General features: G+C 36.7%; 1 protein-coding gene across 1 annotated transcript in view; it reads right to left on the bottom strand.

The window, feature by feature from the left end:
- Positions 1 to 7,284: 7,284 nt before the first annotated feature.
- The window catches only part of si:ch73-127m5.1 (neurotrypsin), an 81,033-nt gene continuing 71,363 nt past the window's right edge, over positions 7,285 to 16,954 (bottom strand). The window contains exons 10-14 of the mRNA XM_056469844.1: positions 16,773 to 16,914; positions 14,608 to 14,889; positions 12,032 to 12,154; positions 11,026 to 11,306; positions 7,285 to 7,991 (exon numbers count right to left, since the gene is read on the bottom strand). Of these exons, the coding sequence (XP_056325819.1) occupies positions 7,657 to 7,991; positions 11,026 to 11,306; positions 12,032 to 12,154; positions 14,608 to 14,889; positions 16,773 to 16,914 (1,163 nt within the window). The 3' untranslated portion in view covers positions 7,285 to 7,656. The remainder of the gene's footprint in view (positions 7,992 to 11,025; positions 11,307 to 12,031; positions 12,155 to 14,607; positions 14,890 to 16,772; positions 16,915 to 16,954) is intronic.

Genomic DNA, 16,954 nt, shown 5'->3' with positions numbered 1-16,954 from the left:
GAAAGCTGTATGCCTGTAACCACAACCATATTCTGAAAAACAAATACTATGGACAGGTTTTCAGCTCTATTCAAAATATGTTTTGTGTTCAACAGAAGAAAGGAAATCAAACATGTTTTAAACAAGTGAAAGGTGAGTAAATAATGACAGAATTTAATAATGACAGAATTCCATTAACAATTCCCGGTTACAGATCTACTCTATTTTAAGCTACTAATGATACTATTTTCAGGACAGACAGACAGATAGATAGATAGATAGATAGATAGATAGATAGATAGATAGATAGATAGTCATTCTGAATATGAAACAGCATAAGGGTTAGGTTTTGTTGAACTTTTATTATTCGAATCATTATTACTGTCTTTGCTGTTGTAATTTGAATTTTTTTTTTAATTTATGCTTAAATATGACAAAAAACAAATCTATTTTAGCACATTTTAAGCTTTAACAAAACAGATCAAAAATATTGATGACTCATACTGCACTAGATATAATGTTGTCCAATCAGATGCTGTCTGCAATGAGCAGACAACAGAAACTAGCCGCGTTTCCTGTTACTTCTGGGGCCTGATTGGGACAAAGCGGGGCTTCCTCGGGGCCAGCGGCCTGCCTTTTTGGGCCCACTGAATACCTTGGGCCAAAGCAAGCAATCTGGGGCTCCGGGACGGAGTGAAAGCTAAGGCGGAGTTTGCCCGAGTCTGGTAAAGATGGTGTGCCGCCATTACACTAGTTTTCCAATCGCACATGAGTGCACGCACCAAAAAAATCAATAAATAAGGGAAAGAAAAAACATATAGCTGGTCAGTTTAAGATATTCCATAAAACACCTTATATGCTAGGCGCACAAATGTCAAATCCAGTTCCTGTAGGGGCGCAGCTCTGCACAGTTTAGTTTCAACCCTAATTAAACACACAATACCTGTAGGTTTTAAACAAGCCTGAAGGACTCAATTAGTTTGATCAGGTGTGTTTAATTAGGGTGGAAACTAACCTGTGCAGAGCTGCGGCCCTCCAGGAACTGAATTTGACACCTGTGAGCTAGGGTCTTTTTTTTTTTGCTGATTCACTGGGTTATTGATTGCTTTGTGGCAAAAAATCTTTATTTTATCTTATGAATTTTATTTATTTTGTGCCCTCATTTTTTTGTTTTCTTTAAAAAAATTAAATGTAATGAAAAAAAAAAGTATTATAATAATGGGGCGACAAATTGGCTAAGTGATTAGCACTGTTGCCCCACAGCAAGAAGGTCACTGGTTTAAGTCCCGGCTGGGTCAGATGGCATTTCTGTGTGTTTTCATGTTCTCCCCGTGTTTGCGTGGGTTTCTTTCGGGTGCTTCAGTTTCCCCCACAGTCCAAAGACATGCACTATAGAATTTGCCCCATACATGAGCTCATTTGTCCTATTTTGACTGCTAAAAATAGTAAAAAATAACCCATCAAAAAAGGTTTAAAGACCAAGTGGAATCCTCTGTCGGCTGACGCTTCAGTTTGACTTCATCTAATCAGTTTTGTCCAATGCTAACAAATATTTTTCATGAGTCTAATATCCAGCTGTGCAAGAAAACACAATCTGATGTAAGCGAAGTCATCTTTCGGTACTGTATTGTTTTTAAATAGAGAAAATATTTTACAACTTTTATTATAAATCTTGGAACAAATAATGACCAATAAAAAGTTGTGAAGCACCAAAAGCGACCACATTTAAAATGAATTAGAATACTATTTGGCTATTATTATCCATAAAGTTTCAAATGTACTTTTTTTGGTTATGATGACAATCCGACAATCTATTTCAGCTAAAATAGTGCTTAAAATGTCACTAGTATTTAAAGTATTTAAATCTCATAATTAAATAGTAGCTTAAATGAGGCCTATAACCGCAAAAAGATCCACTTTTTGAGAAAAAAAGAACCGCCCCATTTATTAGACTGGCTACAGGCCTGTAGGTGAATTGAATAAACTAAATTAGCCATAATGTATGTGTGTGAATGAGTGTGTGTGAATGTTTCCTAGTACTGGGTTGCAGCTGAAAGGGCATGTAAAACATATGCTGGATAAGTTGGCAATTCATTCCGCTGTGGCGACCCCTGATGAATAAAGGGACTAAGCTGAATGAATGTATTATAATAATTTTTAAAACCACCATGTGAATCAATACATTGCCACAAGAAGAGGTCACTTTATTTTGGCACTTGTCACACATGAAAATATTCAAAGCATTTTTGTTTTTGTTTGTTTGTTTTTTACAGAAAACCAAAAACTTGGTAATGATTGAGAACATCAACGTACAAACAGATGCTTGCGTGACATGCAACAGACATCAACCCTCTCTGGTGTGTCAGAAAGATGAGCTCCTTCTCATCACGGCCCTTGATGAAGAGTCCCAGAGCTCTGATGCAGTGATTGGCCACTTTGAGCAGTGACCGAGAGGCCAGCGGAGTTCACTTTGACAATGGCTTTTGAAGATCTAAGCAGGCACCATCCAAAACACAGAAAGAAGTTTCTCTTCAGAGAGGAGGAGCACTCAACATACAGTAGTCCAGTTTCCATTTATAACATCTCCAGAATGTCCCTATGAGACCTACTAAGCAAAAAAACAAACAAACAAAAAAAAACTAATATAGATCTAAACCAAAACTGTTCCTGTTTCTTGAAAAATCCACCATGAAAATGAGTAGGCCTACTGATTTTTATCTTATAGAAATATGCAGGCAAATCGGAAGGCATGGCTCCACTTACATTAAGAAAACATGAATAATATATACCTGTTAACTAATTTAGCAGGCGATATCTGAATATTAGAATTTACCCAACAATATACAGTGCTCAGCATATATGAGTACACGCCTCAAAAGTCTATCTTTTACATTCATATTTTTAATAGGAAGATATCCAATATTTTATTTGTGCATATACATTATAGTAGTCAGTACGGAAGCCAAATCTGGAGCTTATCTAACAAAATAACTTACGATTATGGTCCAAAAACTAGTAAAGCCAAATTTATGTTATAGAAAAATATTAAATATAAATTTAAAAAGAGGAAAAATCAAGAGAAGCAAAACAATTGAAATTCTTTTTTGAAATTTTGTAGGTTGTAATTTTTTTATTAATATTTTGCTTGAATTTAATTGTATTATCTTTCCATTACTAAATATGTTTGGTGACTAAAATATTATTTTAATAAATATATCTGTTTAATAAATCTGTTTTGTTTAAATGCACCAAAATACATTGTCTATATTCACTGAGAAATCAGAATATAGACCATTTTCAAAATGGGGTGAACTCAATTATGCTGAGCACTGTAGATGAATTATAAAGCAGTCTGATTCATTCTAACATTAAGAATGGCATTTTTAAGAGTAAATTTGGTATCTTACATCATATTTTGCAGCAAAATGAGAGTTTTTGAGAGCAATATTGGTTTTATTAGTGAGTAAATAAAACTGGCAGTTCATACCCATATAAAAATATCATAGCAGACAAGATAAAAATTTCGACTTCTATCAAATTTTCTTTTAAATATTACTCTCACTCAGCTAGTTTGCTCATATTTTGTAAATAGTTTGCATCTCAAATAAATGTGCTATCACCACCAATAGTCTGACCTTTTTACATTCTGAGCCATGTATTATCTGTGATTTCACTTTCTATGTAGCAATTTTAAAGAGCCCTTGTTTCTTACATATTTCTCTTCGATGAAATACAAAAACACAATATTTTACATGAGTATTGTTGAAGTTCTGTTCTGTAATTCAGTTGGAGTTGGTGAAGAGACTCCAAATGGATTGAAGTAACAGACTGAATGACCTTTTAAGTACAGCGCAGAACAGAATTAAGTAAAAAACACAATATCGCCACCCACTGGATGAAAACACACAGCACACACAACAAAGTACAGGAACAGTAGATGCTACAAAATAAAATCTCATTTTACACACCGTCAACCAAGCCAACTGTGTCTTTTCAGCACGAAATGAAAATCTCCTCTTGATTTTATCCTTTCGATGGATAAGACTCATTATCAACTGCCGTACTGCATTTACAGAATGACACACATTAGGCTATATTGTAAATCACCATGACAAATAAGATAAAAGTCACACAAGGTTATTCGCTATTATGATTCTAAAATGCCATTTATGTCCTAAAATGTCTACTGAGACAAAACAAAACAACATACTGAGTCATTTTTCTTCAAGAGCTGTAATGCATCGATACTGAATGCCAATTCAGAGAGCTGAATATCATGATGTACTGTACATGATTAAAAAAACACAAACTTGACATAGACGCATGGCTTTAAAGATCACTTCGACTGTCGCTATCTAAAAATGATTGGTTTTACTTGGCTAATCCACAACACTGAAAATGTTTCCTCGGAGATTAGGAGCAGTTCAAGCCTTCTGTTAAATGAGGATAGTCGAAGAATCCATTCTGGTTTCTTCCGCCCCACACAGGATAAGAAATAAACCTACTTTTGCAGAGCTTATGCTACCATTCTCTACCATGCAGAAGGCCTGGGCAGCTGCACTGAATGGCTTTTAAATACAATACATACATTAACATGCACTGCAGCCTCTGGACGGCACTACAAACATTTTAAATGCACAGTAGAATCACGCGCCATACACTCTTCTAAAGAGACGGTTCACCTTAAAATTAAAATACTTCAGTTGTGTAAGGTAGCACAAAACGTTGCTCACTTTTGAGGTGAAATGTCTCTTTAGTATCACACTGGTTATTCTACAGTGTTGTAGAGTAAAAAATTCATAGACTCAAGCCCAAAGTATACCTCAGTTTTTGTGTGTGTATGTTTGTACGTTAAGGTCTGCATATAGTATTGTTTCAGAATCGATATCGCAGTGTGATCATTCATAATAGTCACATTGCAGGATATGCAATGGATTTATAATGTATAGGGTATATGCACAGCTAGTGTTTAATTCCATACTGATAATCTTCTGGTGAATGGTTTATGTGACTTTTAAACATTTTATACGGTTCTTTTTACAACATCGATGTTGTAATTTAATTAAAATGTAATCAGTTAAATAGACTTCGGCATTAATTTAGTCGTTTAATCGTAAAAATGATCTGGATCAGCAGGCTAGCGTTGAAACACCATTGAAAATACTGGGGTAAAATAAATTGTCATATTTTAAAGACATGGTGGGGAGAAATGTAATTGAATGCAGTGCTTCGTGTACATTCTGAGACCAACTTTATTACGTATATCAATCAGGCAGTGAAGATTTTGCCGATTTTGCAACCACATATGGGTTACCGGAAGTGTTTGACCCAGGTTCCTGAAAAATTAAAAGTCCTGTCATGTCATTTTGAGGCCTGTGATTGTTTGGGGATTTTAAAAGCATTCAGGCCTAAGAAATTGTACTGTCAGTAACGTTAACAACCATTAATTTTATTGAATTATTTTTATTATTCAATTACTGTACTTAAATACTGTTAGACACAGAAAACTGTAAAAACGCTGTTTATTTCAATTGTGACTTTTTTTCTTTATTGTATTTATCTGCTTTTAATTTGTTTATTATAGTTTATGCAGACGCACACACCTACAAAATCATTCCAGTCCCAACAATTATGAAGGGGCTCTATGCACAGCTAGAGTTGTAAAGCTGATGATAAGCTTCCGGTGAAAGCTTAATGTTACTATTTTCAATTTCACACGGTTGTTAAATAGACTTAAGCACTCATTTAGTTGTTCAACCGTAAAACAATATGAAAGACCATTGTAACCGCTAGCACTGTTAGTAGCAACAGGCTAGCGCGGAAATTCCATTGAAAATACTGTGGCAAAATAAACTGTCATATATTAAAGACATGGTGGGGGGAAATTGAGTTTAATGCAGTGCTTCTTATCCGATCTGAAACCCACTTCATATCGTATATCTAACAGGCAGTGAAGATAGCTGATTTTTAAAGAAATCAGATCTTAAACGTGACAATTTTGTAATGGAAAGACAGTTCACCGGAAGCTGCGGGGCTGCTTGGCTGAAAATAAAAAGTCAGTGTGAATATAGCCCATTCTTTCCAAACAGAGATATTCAGTTCATCTGGTGATATTGTATTATTGCAATATTTATCGCAGACTAACAAAATATCGCAATTTTTTTCAATCATGCAGCCCTAGTATATAGTGCATGAGATTATCGTCATTCAGAACAGTAAATGCAGAGTTGTACTATTATTGTCTGATTTTAGTAACAGGTAATACTATGTTTAAAAAAAGAATCACACACCTCCACTTTCCTTTCACTGTAAAAACGTGAAATAAAAATTGCCTGCAATTATCTTTTGAGGATATGTGGATAAAATCATTGCTGTTTATCATAATTTTCTATTATTTATTTTTCTTTATTGGCAATTTAAAAAAACTAAACTGTTTTAAATAGGCACATAATTTGCTTATACAAATAAACTGATCAATATGGTTGGGTGGCTCAGTGGTTAGCACTGTCGCCTCACAGCAAGAAAGTTGCTGGTTCGAGTCCCGGCAGAGCCAGTTGGCATTTCTGTGTGGAGTTTGCATGTTTTTTCCGTGTTTGTGTGGGTTTCCTTTGGGTGCTCCGGTTTTCCCCCAGTCCAAAGAATGAGTAAATGCGTGAGTGTATGGGTGTTTTCCTGTACTGGATTGCAACTGGAAGGGCATCCACTGTTTCCCCCATAGTCCAAAGACATGCGCTACAGGTGAATTGGATGAACTAAAATTGGCTGTAGTGTGTGTGTGTGTGTGTGTGTGTGTGTGTGTGTGTGTGTGTGTGAATGCGAGAATGTATGGGTGTTTTCTAGTACTGGGTTGTGGATAGAAGGACATCCACTGCATAAAACATATGCTGGTATAGTTGGTGGTTCATTCTGCTGTGGCCACCCCTGATAAATAAAGGACTAAGCCGAAAGAAAATGAATGAATGAATGAATGAATGAATGAATGAATGAATGGAGAGAGTTGCATTTCTGACTTATATTGGAGCCAGCCACCAGATGGTGATCAAAATATTTCTGCTTCGCTTTTTGGGATTTTCAGGATTGTTTTGGAGAAATTTGCACTTTTAAGTTTGTCCACAAGATATCAACGCTGACGCAGGCCACTATTTCAGAGTTGGAAAAAAAACAGAGGAACCATAGCATGATGTTGGTCTCATTTAACATTACAAGGATCAGTAAAATTGTGAGTAAACTATTTTAAGACTATTTTTAATACCTCTCTGTAAGGCCTCACATTTTGATCTTCAAATTTTAGAATTTAAAAACAAAATTTTAAGATCTCATGGAAAAATAAATTAAAACATAACATACATTCTGAAGCCAAAAACAGACACTAGATTAGCATACAATTCTCCAGAGTGCATGGTTTGTAACACTATCTGATTTTTTATTTTTTTTGTTTAGCTGTGCATTCAACTACGCATCATCTTTGACATACACATAAAAAAACCAAAGTATACTTCAGCTTTAAGTCTGTGAGTAAGGAAAGACCCTAATCTCTAAATGCTAAAGACATGAAATTGAATCGTACAGCTAGGAATTAAGATCCAGGGTGTTGAAAGCATACAGCAGGTGTCAAACACTCTCAGGCTCTTGTTTTTCCTCTCAGAAAGTCCTGTGCTTTTGGGAGCGAGTGGTGCTTCAGTGCTGGAGTGGTGCGGTGCTGTGCGTCACCTGTTCAATCCAGCCCAGGTAGCGGCTGACCCGTGAATACACACCTGGGTACGAGGGGTCGCCGCAGCCGTGACCCCAGGAGATGACTCCTGTTAGTACCCAGCGGCCGGCCTCACCCTGGCACACCAGCGGACCCCCACTGTCCCCCTGGCAGCTGTCGGCATGCTTTCTGAGGTCAGAGGTCATGCTGCCCGCACACAACATGTCGTGGCTGGTGAAACGCTCGCCGTAACGTTTCTTACACTGCCACGAGGGCAGGAGAGGAACCCAGGCCTGAAGAAGTGTGCTGGGATGCTCAGTGTCTGGAGAAATAAGGGGGAAACAAAAATTTAAATACCATTTGCAACCCAAATATGGCATTTCTGGCACTCATGTTCTTCTGTTGAATGCAAAATAATTTTTACACAATAAAAGACAGCTTTCTTTTAGGGCTAAAGTATCCCTTTACTGTACAGTCGTGGCCAATAGTTTTGAGAATGACACAAATATTAGTTTTCACAAAGTTTGCTGCTAAACTGCTTTTAGATCTTTGATTCAGTTGTTTCTGTGATGTACTGAAATATAATTACAAGCACTTCATATGTTTCAAAGGCTTTTATCGACAATTACATGACATTTACGCAAAGAGTATTTGCAGTGTTGGCCCTTCTTTTTCAGGAACTCTGCAATTCGACTGGGCATGCTCTCAATCAACTTCTGGGCCAAATCCTGACTGATAGCAACCCATTCTTTCATATTCAGTTCTTGGAGTTTGTCAGAATTAGTAGGTTTTTGTTTGTCCACCTGCCTCTTGAGGATTGACCACAAGTTCCCAATGGGATTAGGATCTGGGGAGTTTCCAGGCCATGGACCCAAAATTTCAACGTTTTGGTCCCCGAGCCACTTAGATACCACATTTGCCTTATGGAACGGTGCTCCATTGTGCTGAAAAAGGCATTGTTCTTTACCAAACTGTTGTTAGATTGTTGGAAGAAATTGCTGTTGGAAGGTGTTTTGGTACCATTCTTTATTCACGACTGTGTTTTTGGGCAAAATTGTGAGTGAGCCCACTCCCTTGAAGGAGAAGCAACCCCACACATGAATGGTCTCAGGATGCTTTACTATTGGCATGACACAGGACTGATGGTAGCGCTCACCTTTTCTTCTCCACATAAGCCTTTTTCCAGATGCCCCAAACAATCGGAAAGGGGCTTCATCTGAGAATATGACTTTGCCCCAGTCCTCAGCAGTCCATTCGCCATACTTTTTGCAGAAGATCAATCTGTCCCTGATGGCCATCTTCAAAAGTCTTCGCCTCACTGTGCTTGCAGATGCGCTCACACCTGCCTACTGCCATTCCTGAGCAAGCTCTGCACTGGTGGCACTCCAATCCCGCAGCTGAATCCTCTTTATGAGATGATCCTGGTGCTTGCTGGACTTTCTTGGACACCCTGAAGTCTTCTTAACAAGAATTGAATCTCTTTTCTTGAAGTTCTTGATGATCCAATAAATTGTTGATTTAGCTGCAATCTTAGTAGCCACAATATTTGTGAAGTTATTTTTATGCAATGCAAAGATGGCTGCACGCGTTTCTTTGCAGGTCACCATGGTTAACAATGGAAGAACAATGATTTCAAGCTTCACCCTCCTTTTAACATGTCAACTCTGCCATTCTAACCCAATCTGCCTGACATAATGATCTCCAGCATTGTGCTCGTCTACATTCTCACCTGAGTTAACAAGACGATTACTGAAATGATCTCAGCAGGTCCTTTTATGACAGCAATGAAATGCAGTGGAAGTTTTTTTTCAGGATTAAGTTCATTTTCATTGCAAAGAAGGACTATGCAATTCATCTGATCAGTCTTCATAACATTCTGGAGTATATGCAAATTGCTATTATAAAAACTTAAGCAGCAACTTTTCCAATTTCCAATATTTATGTAATTCTCAAAACTTTTGGCCACGACTGTTCACGACCTGACAAAAGTCTTGTCGCCTATTCAAGTTTTAGCAACAACAAATAATAACTTAATTTCTAGTAAATCATTTGGTATAAGAAGTGGCTTATATGAAAGGCAAAGGCATCTAGATTACGCTTATTTTACCAAAATAAAATATAATCAAGCCTTGATTTTTAATTATTTAATTAGGTCAGTAATGTCTAACTTTGCTTAGACAAAATAATGTCCATATAGACTATTAAGTCATGCTGCAGTCGAAAAAGATTGAACATTGTGTTTGACTCCAATGAGCTTGGAGGACTGCATCCACACATCTCTGCAATGACTCAAATAACTAATTAATAAAGTCATCTGGAATTGCAAAGAAAGCGTTCTTGCAGGACTCCCAGAGTTCATCAAGATTCTTTGCATTCATCCTCAATGCCTCCTCCTTCATCTTACCCCAGACATGCTCAATAATGTTCATGTCTAGTGACTGGGCTGGCCAATCCTGGAGCACCTTGACCTTCTTTGCTTTCAGAAACTTTGATGTGGAGGCTATATTATGAGAATGAGTGCTATCCTGCTGAAGTTATCAAGCACAAATGTCTTGATACCTCAGGCTGTTAAAGTGTTGCCATCCACTCTGCAGATCTCTCGCACGCCCCATACTGAATGTAACCCCAAACCATGATTTTTCCTTCACCAAACTTGACGTATTTCTATAAGAATCTTGGGTCCATGCGGGTTCCAATAGGTCTTCTGCAGTATTTGCGATGATTGGGATGCAGTTCAACAGATGTATCATCAGAAAAATCTACCTTCTGCCACTTTTCCAAATGATCAACTAGAAGTCGAGTTATTATTTGTTGCTCTTACAACTGAGATTGACAACAAGACTTTTGTCAGGTAGTGTATTTAGCAAAACAAGAATTGATGAATTATGAAAATTAGAGATTAATTACTCCAGGTGACTTTGAATTTAATGGCCACAAATCATTTTTAACAGCCATGAAACAGAACAAATTGGGTAAATTTGCCAAATGTGTTTATTTTAGGCTGTAAAAACTGTTGTTGTTTTTTAAAGGCAAATTTTATGCACATCAATTATGTATTATATTTTATTATATATAACACTTTTATATATTTATTCATATTTTAATAATTTATGCTTTTGATGCCAAAGTTGATTTCCAGCATGATCTTCAGAAATAATTTTAATATGCTGAAATGCTTTTTATAAATGCATTATAACAGGGAACAAAACTTTGAAAATGTTACAATACTTTGCAATCTTTTTCACAAAGCTTTTCATAAACAAAACATTAAACAGTAAAATACACTGAAAATGTATACAAAACACTTCTATATTAAAAAAGTATTTTGTGATCTATCAAGAATACCCCAGCATTACCTGTCATTCCCCAGCCGGTGATGACACAAGACGCGGGTCTCTTGCCCCACTTGCTGCCAGGCGCAGGCAGGCAGGCGGCGTTGGTGTGAGGATTAAAGGCCACACACTTTCCCTCTGTGCCCTTCAGTCGGATCAGAGCCACGTCATGCTCCCAGCTGTCAGTGTGGTACTTCTTGTGAACCTCGATGTGCTCTGGAGAAAGAACTCGCTCAAAATCATCCTGCTCACGCGTGTGGTAATCACCAAGCTTCACCACGTACCGGGACGCGTCACTGCCAAACCTGCAGAATAAAACACTTATTCATATTACAAACACGGCATTTCAATCATTCCACTAGATGAAAACACTTATTCACAACACAGACATGACTTTGCTGATTATACTACAGTATTATCTGTATTAATTGAATATTATCAGTATATTTTTTTTCATGTTATTTTTTATTATTATTACAGAATGTTATATTTGATGTTAATTAAGTCTTCTTAATTTAGCGTCTTAATTTAGTCATTATAAAACTGTGCTTCATTACAGAGCATTGTGTATATGTATATATACTATAAATACAAGTTGGACACAAACATGTACTATTATCCATGCTGAAAACAACAGTTGAAGTAATTTCTGACTAAAACGGCAAGAATCTTGACCCAAATAATATGCATTTATTAATATTGTTACTGCTTATATTTCAATATGTTTTTCAGAGCAAATAAAAAATTTGGAAAAATGCCCATAAATCAGTTGCGCATTTCCTTGTCCTGAAAAAACTGAGTACTTGAACACGAACAGAACAAATATTGTTTTTTCTTGCTTGTCATGAAGAATTTAATTGTACAATTTTTAGGACTGGAAATATAAATGTTTCTAAATTGTCCACTTGTTTTTGTTCACTCTCTGATTTGATGAAAAACATGTAATTAAAGATGATTCTGGAGAGGTATTTGGCTCTGGAGACTCATCGTGTGTGTAATAGTATTGATGTCCAGCAGGTGTCTCTCTGACCGTTTGAAGCAGTGCGCCGCAGTGAGCAGCCAGCAGGAGTTGATGAGAGTTGCTCCACACAGAGGCTGATTCCCTTTAGACTGAGATCTGAGCCACAGAGACGCCTGCCAGGGCCAATCACCCCTGTCAAAACACATGCGGAAACACAAGAGGTGAGGAGAAGACAGACACATGGCTACTTTTATTTGCTGTAAAACAATTTTGATAAAGCAAATGGAAAGTCGGGTGTCAACATTGTGATTAAAAAGTAAAAGACACAGTGCACATATATAAATGAAACATATTCACTCCACTTTTGAATTAAACTAATTTGAAAACAGTATCTAATGAGGCAGCACGGTGGCTGTTTAAACCATGAATTTGCATGTTCTCCCCGAGTTTCTGTTGTGACTGTTTCCCCCCACAATTCAAAGACATGAGGTAAAGGTGAATACACTAAACTGACTGTAGTTTGCGAATAGGAGAATCTTGGCTGTTTCCCTCCACTTAGTGTTGATTTAGCTCTATTTTTAATTATTTAACATTTTATCAGCTTTGGGCCGCTCAGTGGGTAGCAAGAACCCCAGCTGGGTCAGTTGGCATTTCTCTGTGGAGTTGGCATGTGCTCCCCTTGTTCGCGTGGGTTTCCTCCGGGTGCTCCGGTTTCCCCCACAGTCCAAAGACATGTGGTATAGGTGAACTGAATAAGCTAAATTGGCTATAGTGTATGTAAGGCCCAATTCCAATTCTATTTTTCCAATTCTACCCCTTCCACTTGGCCCTTGAAACAGAGTGTAAATGGGGAAGGTTTTCAAAATTTACCCCATGAAATGAGACAGTACTACAACACCTGCACACGTCATCATATGTCATCACAATCTCTTGCTTCATATGAGATTGACGATTGCGACTGCTGTAGTGATTCCAGTTATGTTATTTTTGGTATTTATTTTCAGGAAATCACTGAAGGCATTTATTATGCTATCATCACGTGGCAATAAGATCGTAACTGTATTGTGCATTTACACAGTGGCCATATTCATCTATGTAAACACAGACACAAAAACAACATTAACATTATAGCAGCCACTGTAAAAAGCTCATTCCCAGCCACTAGACTTTTCTGACAGGGTATTCGAGTGTCATCGAGTGACAGAATGTTGTGGGGCTGTTTTACAGGAGTTAATATTAGGGATTACAGATTACAAATTTAGCAGGTTTTATTTTAGCATTTTTTTTTTAACATGATGTAAAACACGAACACGGCAGCAGCTATGCTGCCGTTGTAGCTGGTGTATTGTGGGAAATTGTCTTACCCCTTGGTTTCGAGTGTGGTCCTGAAAAATCTCTGTTCGAAGGGCTATCTACACCTTCCCTTTAGCCCTACTCCTTCAAGCTAAAAAGAATTGGGACACCCCCACCCCTTCACGTGAACGCGTAAAACGAGGGGTAGGGGTAAGGTGAAGGGCTAAGAGGAAGAATTGGGATTGGGCCTAAGTGTGTGCAAGAGTGTATGGGTGTTTCCCTGTGTTGCTTTGCAGCTGGAAGGGCATTCGCTGCGTAAAACATGTGCTGGATAAGTTGGTGGTTCATTCCGCTGTGGCAACCCCAGATTAATAAAGGGACTAAGCCGAAAAGAAAATGAATGTTCAGCTTTAATTTAATTACCTTTAATTGTTTAGCTGTAAGTGTATTGTATGTCTTGTTGTGATTTCTATTTATTAATACTATTATTGATTATGGACTATTTGTTTGTTTATATTTATTTATTTGTGTTTGACTTTAATATTTTATTTTTATTTATTTTTGGCAGTTTTAGTGCTTCAGTAAAAAAAAAAATGAAAAAAAAATTTTAAAAACTTTTTAATAAAAAAAAAATAGTATCACAGCAAGACGGTCGCTGGTTCGAGCCTTTGCTAGGTCAGTTGGAATTTCTGTGTGGAGTTTGCATGTCCCCACAAGTCCAAAGACATGCGTTATAGGTGAATTTAATAAGCTAAATCGGCCGTAGAGTATGTCAGTGTGTATAAGACTGTGTGGGTGTTTCCTAGTGTTGGGTTGCAGCTAGAAGGGCATTCACTGTGTAAAAAATATGCTGGATAAGTTGGCGGTACATTCTGCTGTGGCGACCCCTGATTAATAAAGGTACTAAGTCTAAAAGAAAATGAATAAATGAAATAGTTTTTATTGATTTGTTTATATTATTTATTTTAATAAAAATATTTTAGTTTTAATATTTTAGATTTTTCATATATATATATATATATATATATATATATATATATATATATATATATATATATATATATATATATATATATATATATATATATATATATATATATATATATATATATATATATATATATATATATATATATAATCTTTATTTAAATGACCAAAATGCTAATATTTTAGCCTGAGTTTTATACCAGAGTATATATTTAACTGACCAAATGCACATGAGAAGACTCAGGAAGCTCTTAGTAAAAAAATATTATTTTTATAACTTAATTTAATGACATTTGATCATTTGCACTAATCATTGTAGGTAATAAAGTAAGCTATACTTGTATACGTTGTATCCGATGGTGTACCTGAGAGATTTGTATCCTCCAACAATCCTCTTGCTGCGTCTCTCGGCTCCGGCTCTGAGCCCGCAGGTGTGTGTGCCCACAACCGCCACGTCAGCCTCGGGCTCCGGCTCATAATCACACACCACACCTGCATCCTGACCATGCTTACAAACATGGCTGTCCTGTCCTTTAGAAGGACATTCGCCAAGGAGAGACTCCTTCCCAGTGCACCTCACATTGGACAGATGGATGGTGCCTTTACCTGCTCCGAAATAACCCATCGGACGCGCTTTTGATTCCCCACTGCCACAGAGAGGAAAAAATCAACTTAGAACTCATCAGGTTTAACAACAGAATAGGGGATCATAGGGGAATAGAGGAACCATAGGGGATCATTGTACAGGTAAAACCGAGAGCGGGTAAACTGTTTTGATATGGCTGAAAAATGCATTATGTCACTGTATTATTAGGCTTCACAAAGGAAAGTCTAGATTATAACTATGATCATAAATTATTATTTTTTTAGTCTTTAACTATGATGCTAAGACAACTAACACAACACTAACCCTTGTTATCAACCCAGCATCATTCATGGCATTTAGAGCCTCTAAGAGCTGTTTGTTAAACATAAATCACCTTCTTTTATCCATTGAAACTGATTACTGTTATCTCAGTGGGTGAAAGTTGTTCCCTAGCAACACAGAACGCTAAAACAAGTGCACAAATAAAGGCTTTATATAGGCTAGGTACAACTGCTAGTACAAAAATATGCTGTAGGGGATGTTTTCATCCACTCTGGGGTGATTTTGAGTCTTACTTTGGCCACAACTTTCTCTGTGTTTCAGCAAATGGAAGGATTTTTGGCGGCAAACCTTATTTTGACACATATTTTGGGAAAATGCTTTGAAAATTTTCAAAAATTCACCAATACACTCATATTTACTACCCTTTCGTTAGGTTGGTTTAAAAATTATCTCACAAATTGGCCTTGTTACTAATACTTTGAACATAACTAAAGGAGTTCCACAGGGTTCAGTACTGGGGCCTCTTCTTTTTACTATATTTATATATATATATATATATATATATATATATATATATATATATATATATATATATATATATATATATATATATATATATATATAGTTCAAAATATTAAAAAATGCTCATTTTCATTATTACGCTGATGATTCAGTCATATACACAGCTGCATCTACACCCAATCAAGCCTCAGTGTAACTACAGATTACTTTTAACGTACTTAAACATAATTTATCTGAGTTATCTGAGTCTGCCACATTTATGTCAATATTAAACTACGGTGATGTTATCTATATGCAAGCTTCGTCTCAGAGTCTGAATGTATTGGATACTGTTTGTTAAAAAAAACTGTCCTTAGCTATGGCCTTCGGTCACAGGATATTTATTTACTAGTGCGGACTGAGATGGGGGGAAAGGCTTTTAAATATGCAGCACCTTTTGCATGGAATAATCTACAAATAAAGTTGCTGTTTAAAGAATTGATTTCACTAAGTGCTTTAAAAAAACAACAACAAAAAAAACACTATGAATTGTTTGAAAATTGAAACAGGCTTGCAGATGATGTTTTAAGTAGCTGGTTTGTCAATGTATGAGTCATGTTACCTAGTAATTGTTTTTTGTTTGTTGTCTGTTAGGCCCATGTGACATGTATACTGCGTAATCTTGGCCAGGACACTCTTGTAAAAGAGATTTTTAATCTCAATGTGTCTTTCCTAGTAAAATAGAGGCTAAAACTATAATAACAATAATATTAAATGTTCGTGGCTGTTTTTGAAGAAGGCAGAACGTAAGCTTTTTTTTGCACTGCAACTGATGATCAACAGTATAAAAGACACTTTTTACTTCTTCCCAACAAGGAAAAGCACCAACAATCAAGAATGCATATTTATACGCTGTCATTGCTTTGCAATCAAAAAGTGTTATTATAATGGAAGACAATGGGGCAAAAACAGCCACTAACCTAATGGAAAGGTAGTATATCTGAACAATATACAAGGGTTACCAACAGGAGGATGTACTGTACTTTTATAAACCACCATTTATGCTGTGCCACTTGAAGTGCTCTAGAAATAATAAACAATATTCCACACTACTGATTATAAGATGACTTTAAGCTATTTTGAGGTAAACTATATTCTTACTTGAATCCGAGCTGTCTGCAGATGACGGCAGCGTTGACATCATTCCAGCCGTGATCACAGACGCTGCCCCATTCGCCATTGAGAAACACCTCCACCCGGCCCTCCTTCCTACTGTCCCCCCCTGCCAGACGAACTAAAGGCCCTAAAACACACAAAACAAGAAAAACAGAGAGATGAGTTAG

This window comes from Danio aesculapii, chromosome 12 (genome assembly GCF_903798145.1).
Source record: "Danio aesculapii chromosome 12, fDanAes4.1, whole genome shotgun sequence".
Taxonomy (NCBI): Eukaryota; Metazoa; Chordata; class Actinopteri; order Cypriniformes; family Danionidae; genus Danio; species Danio aesculapii.
This window is presented reverse-complemented; position numbering and strand designations above follow the sequence as displayed.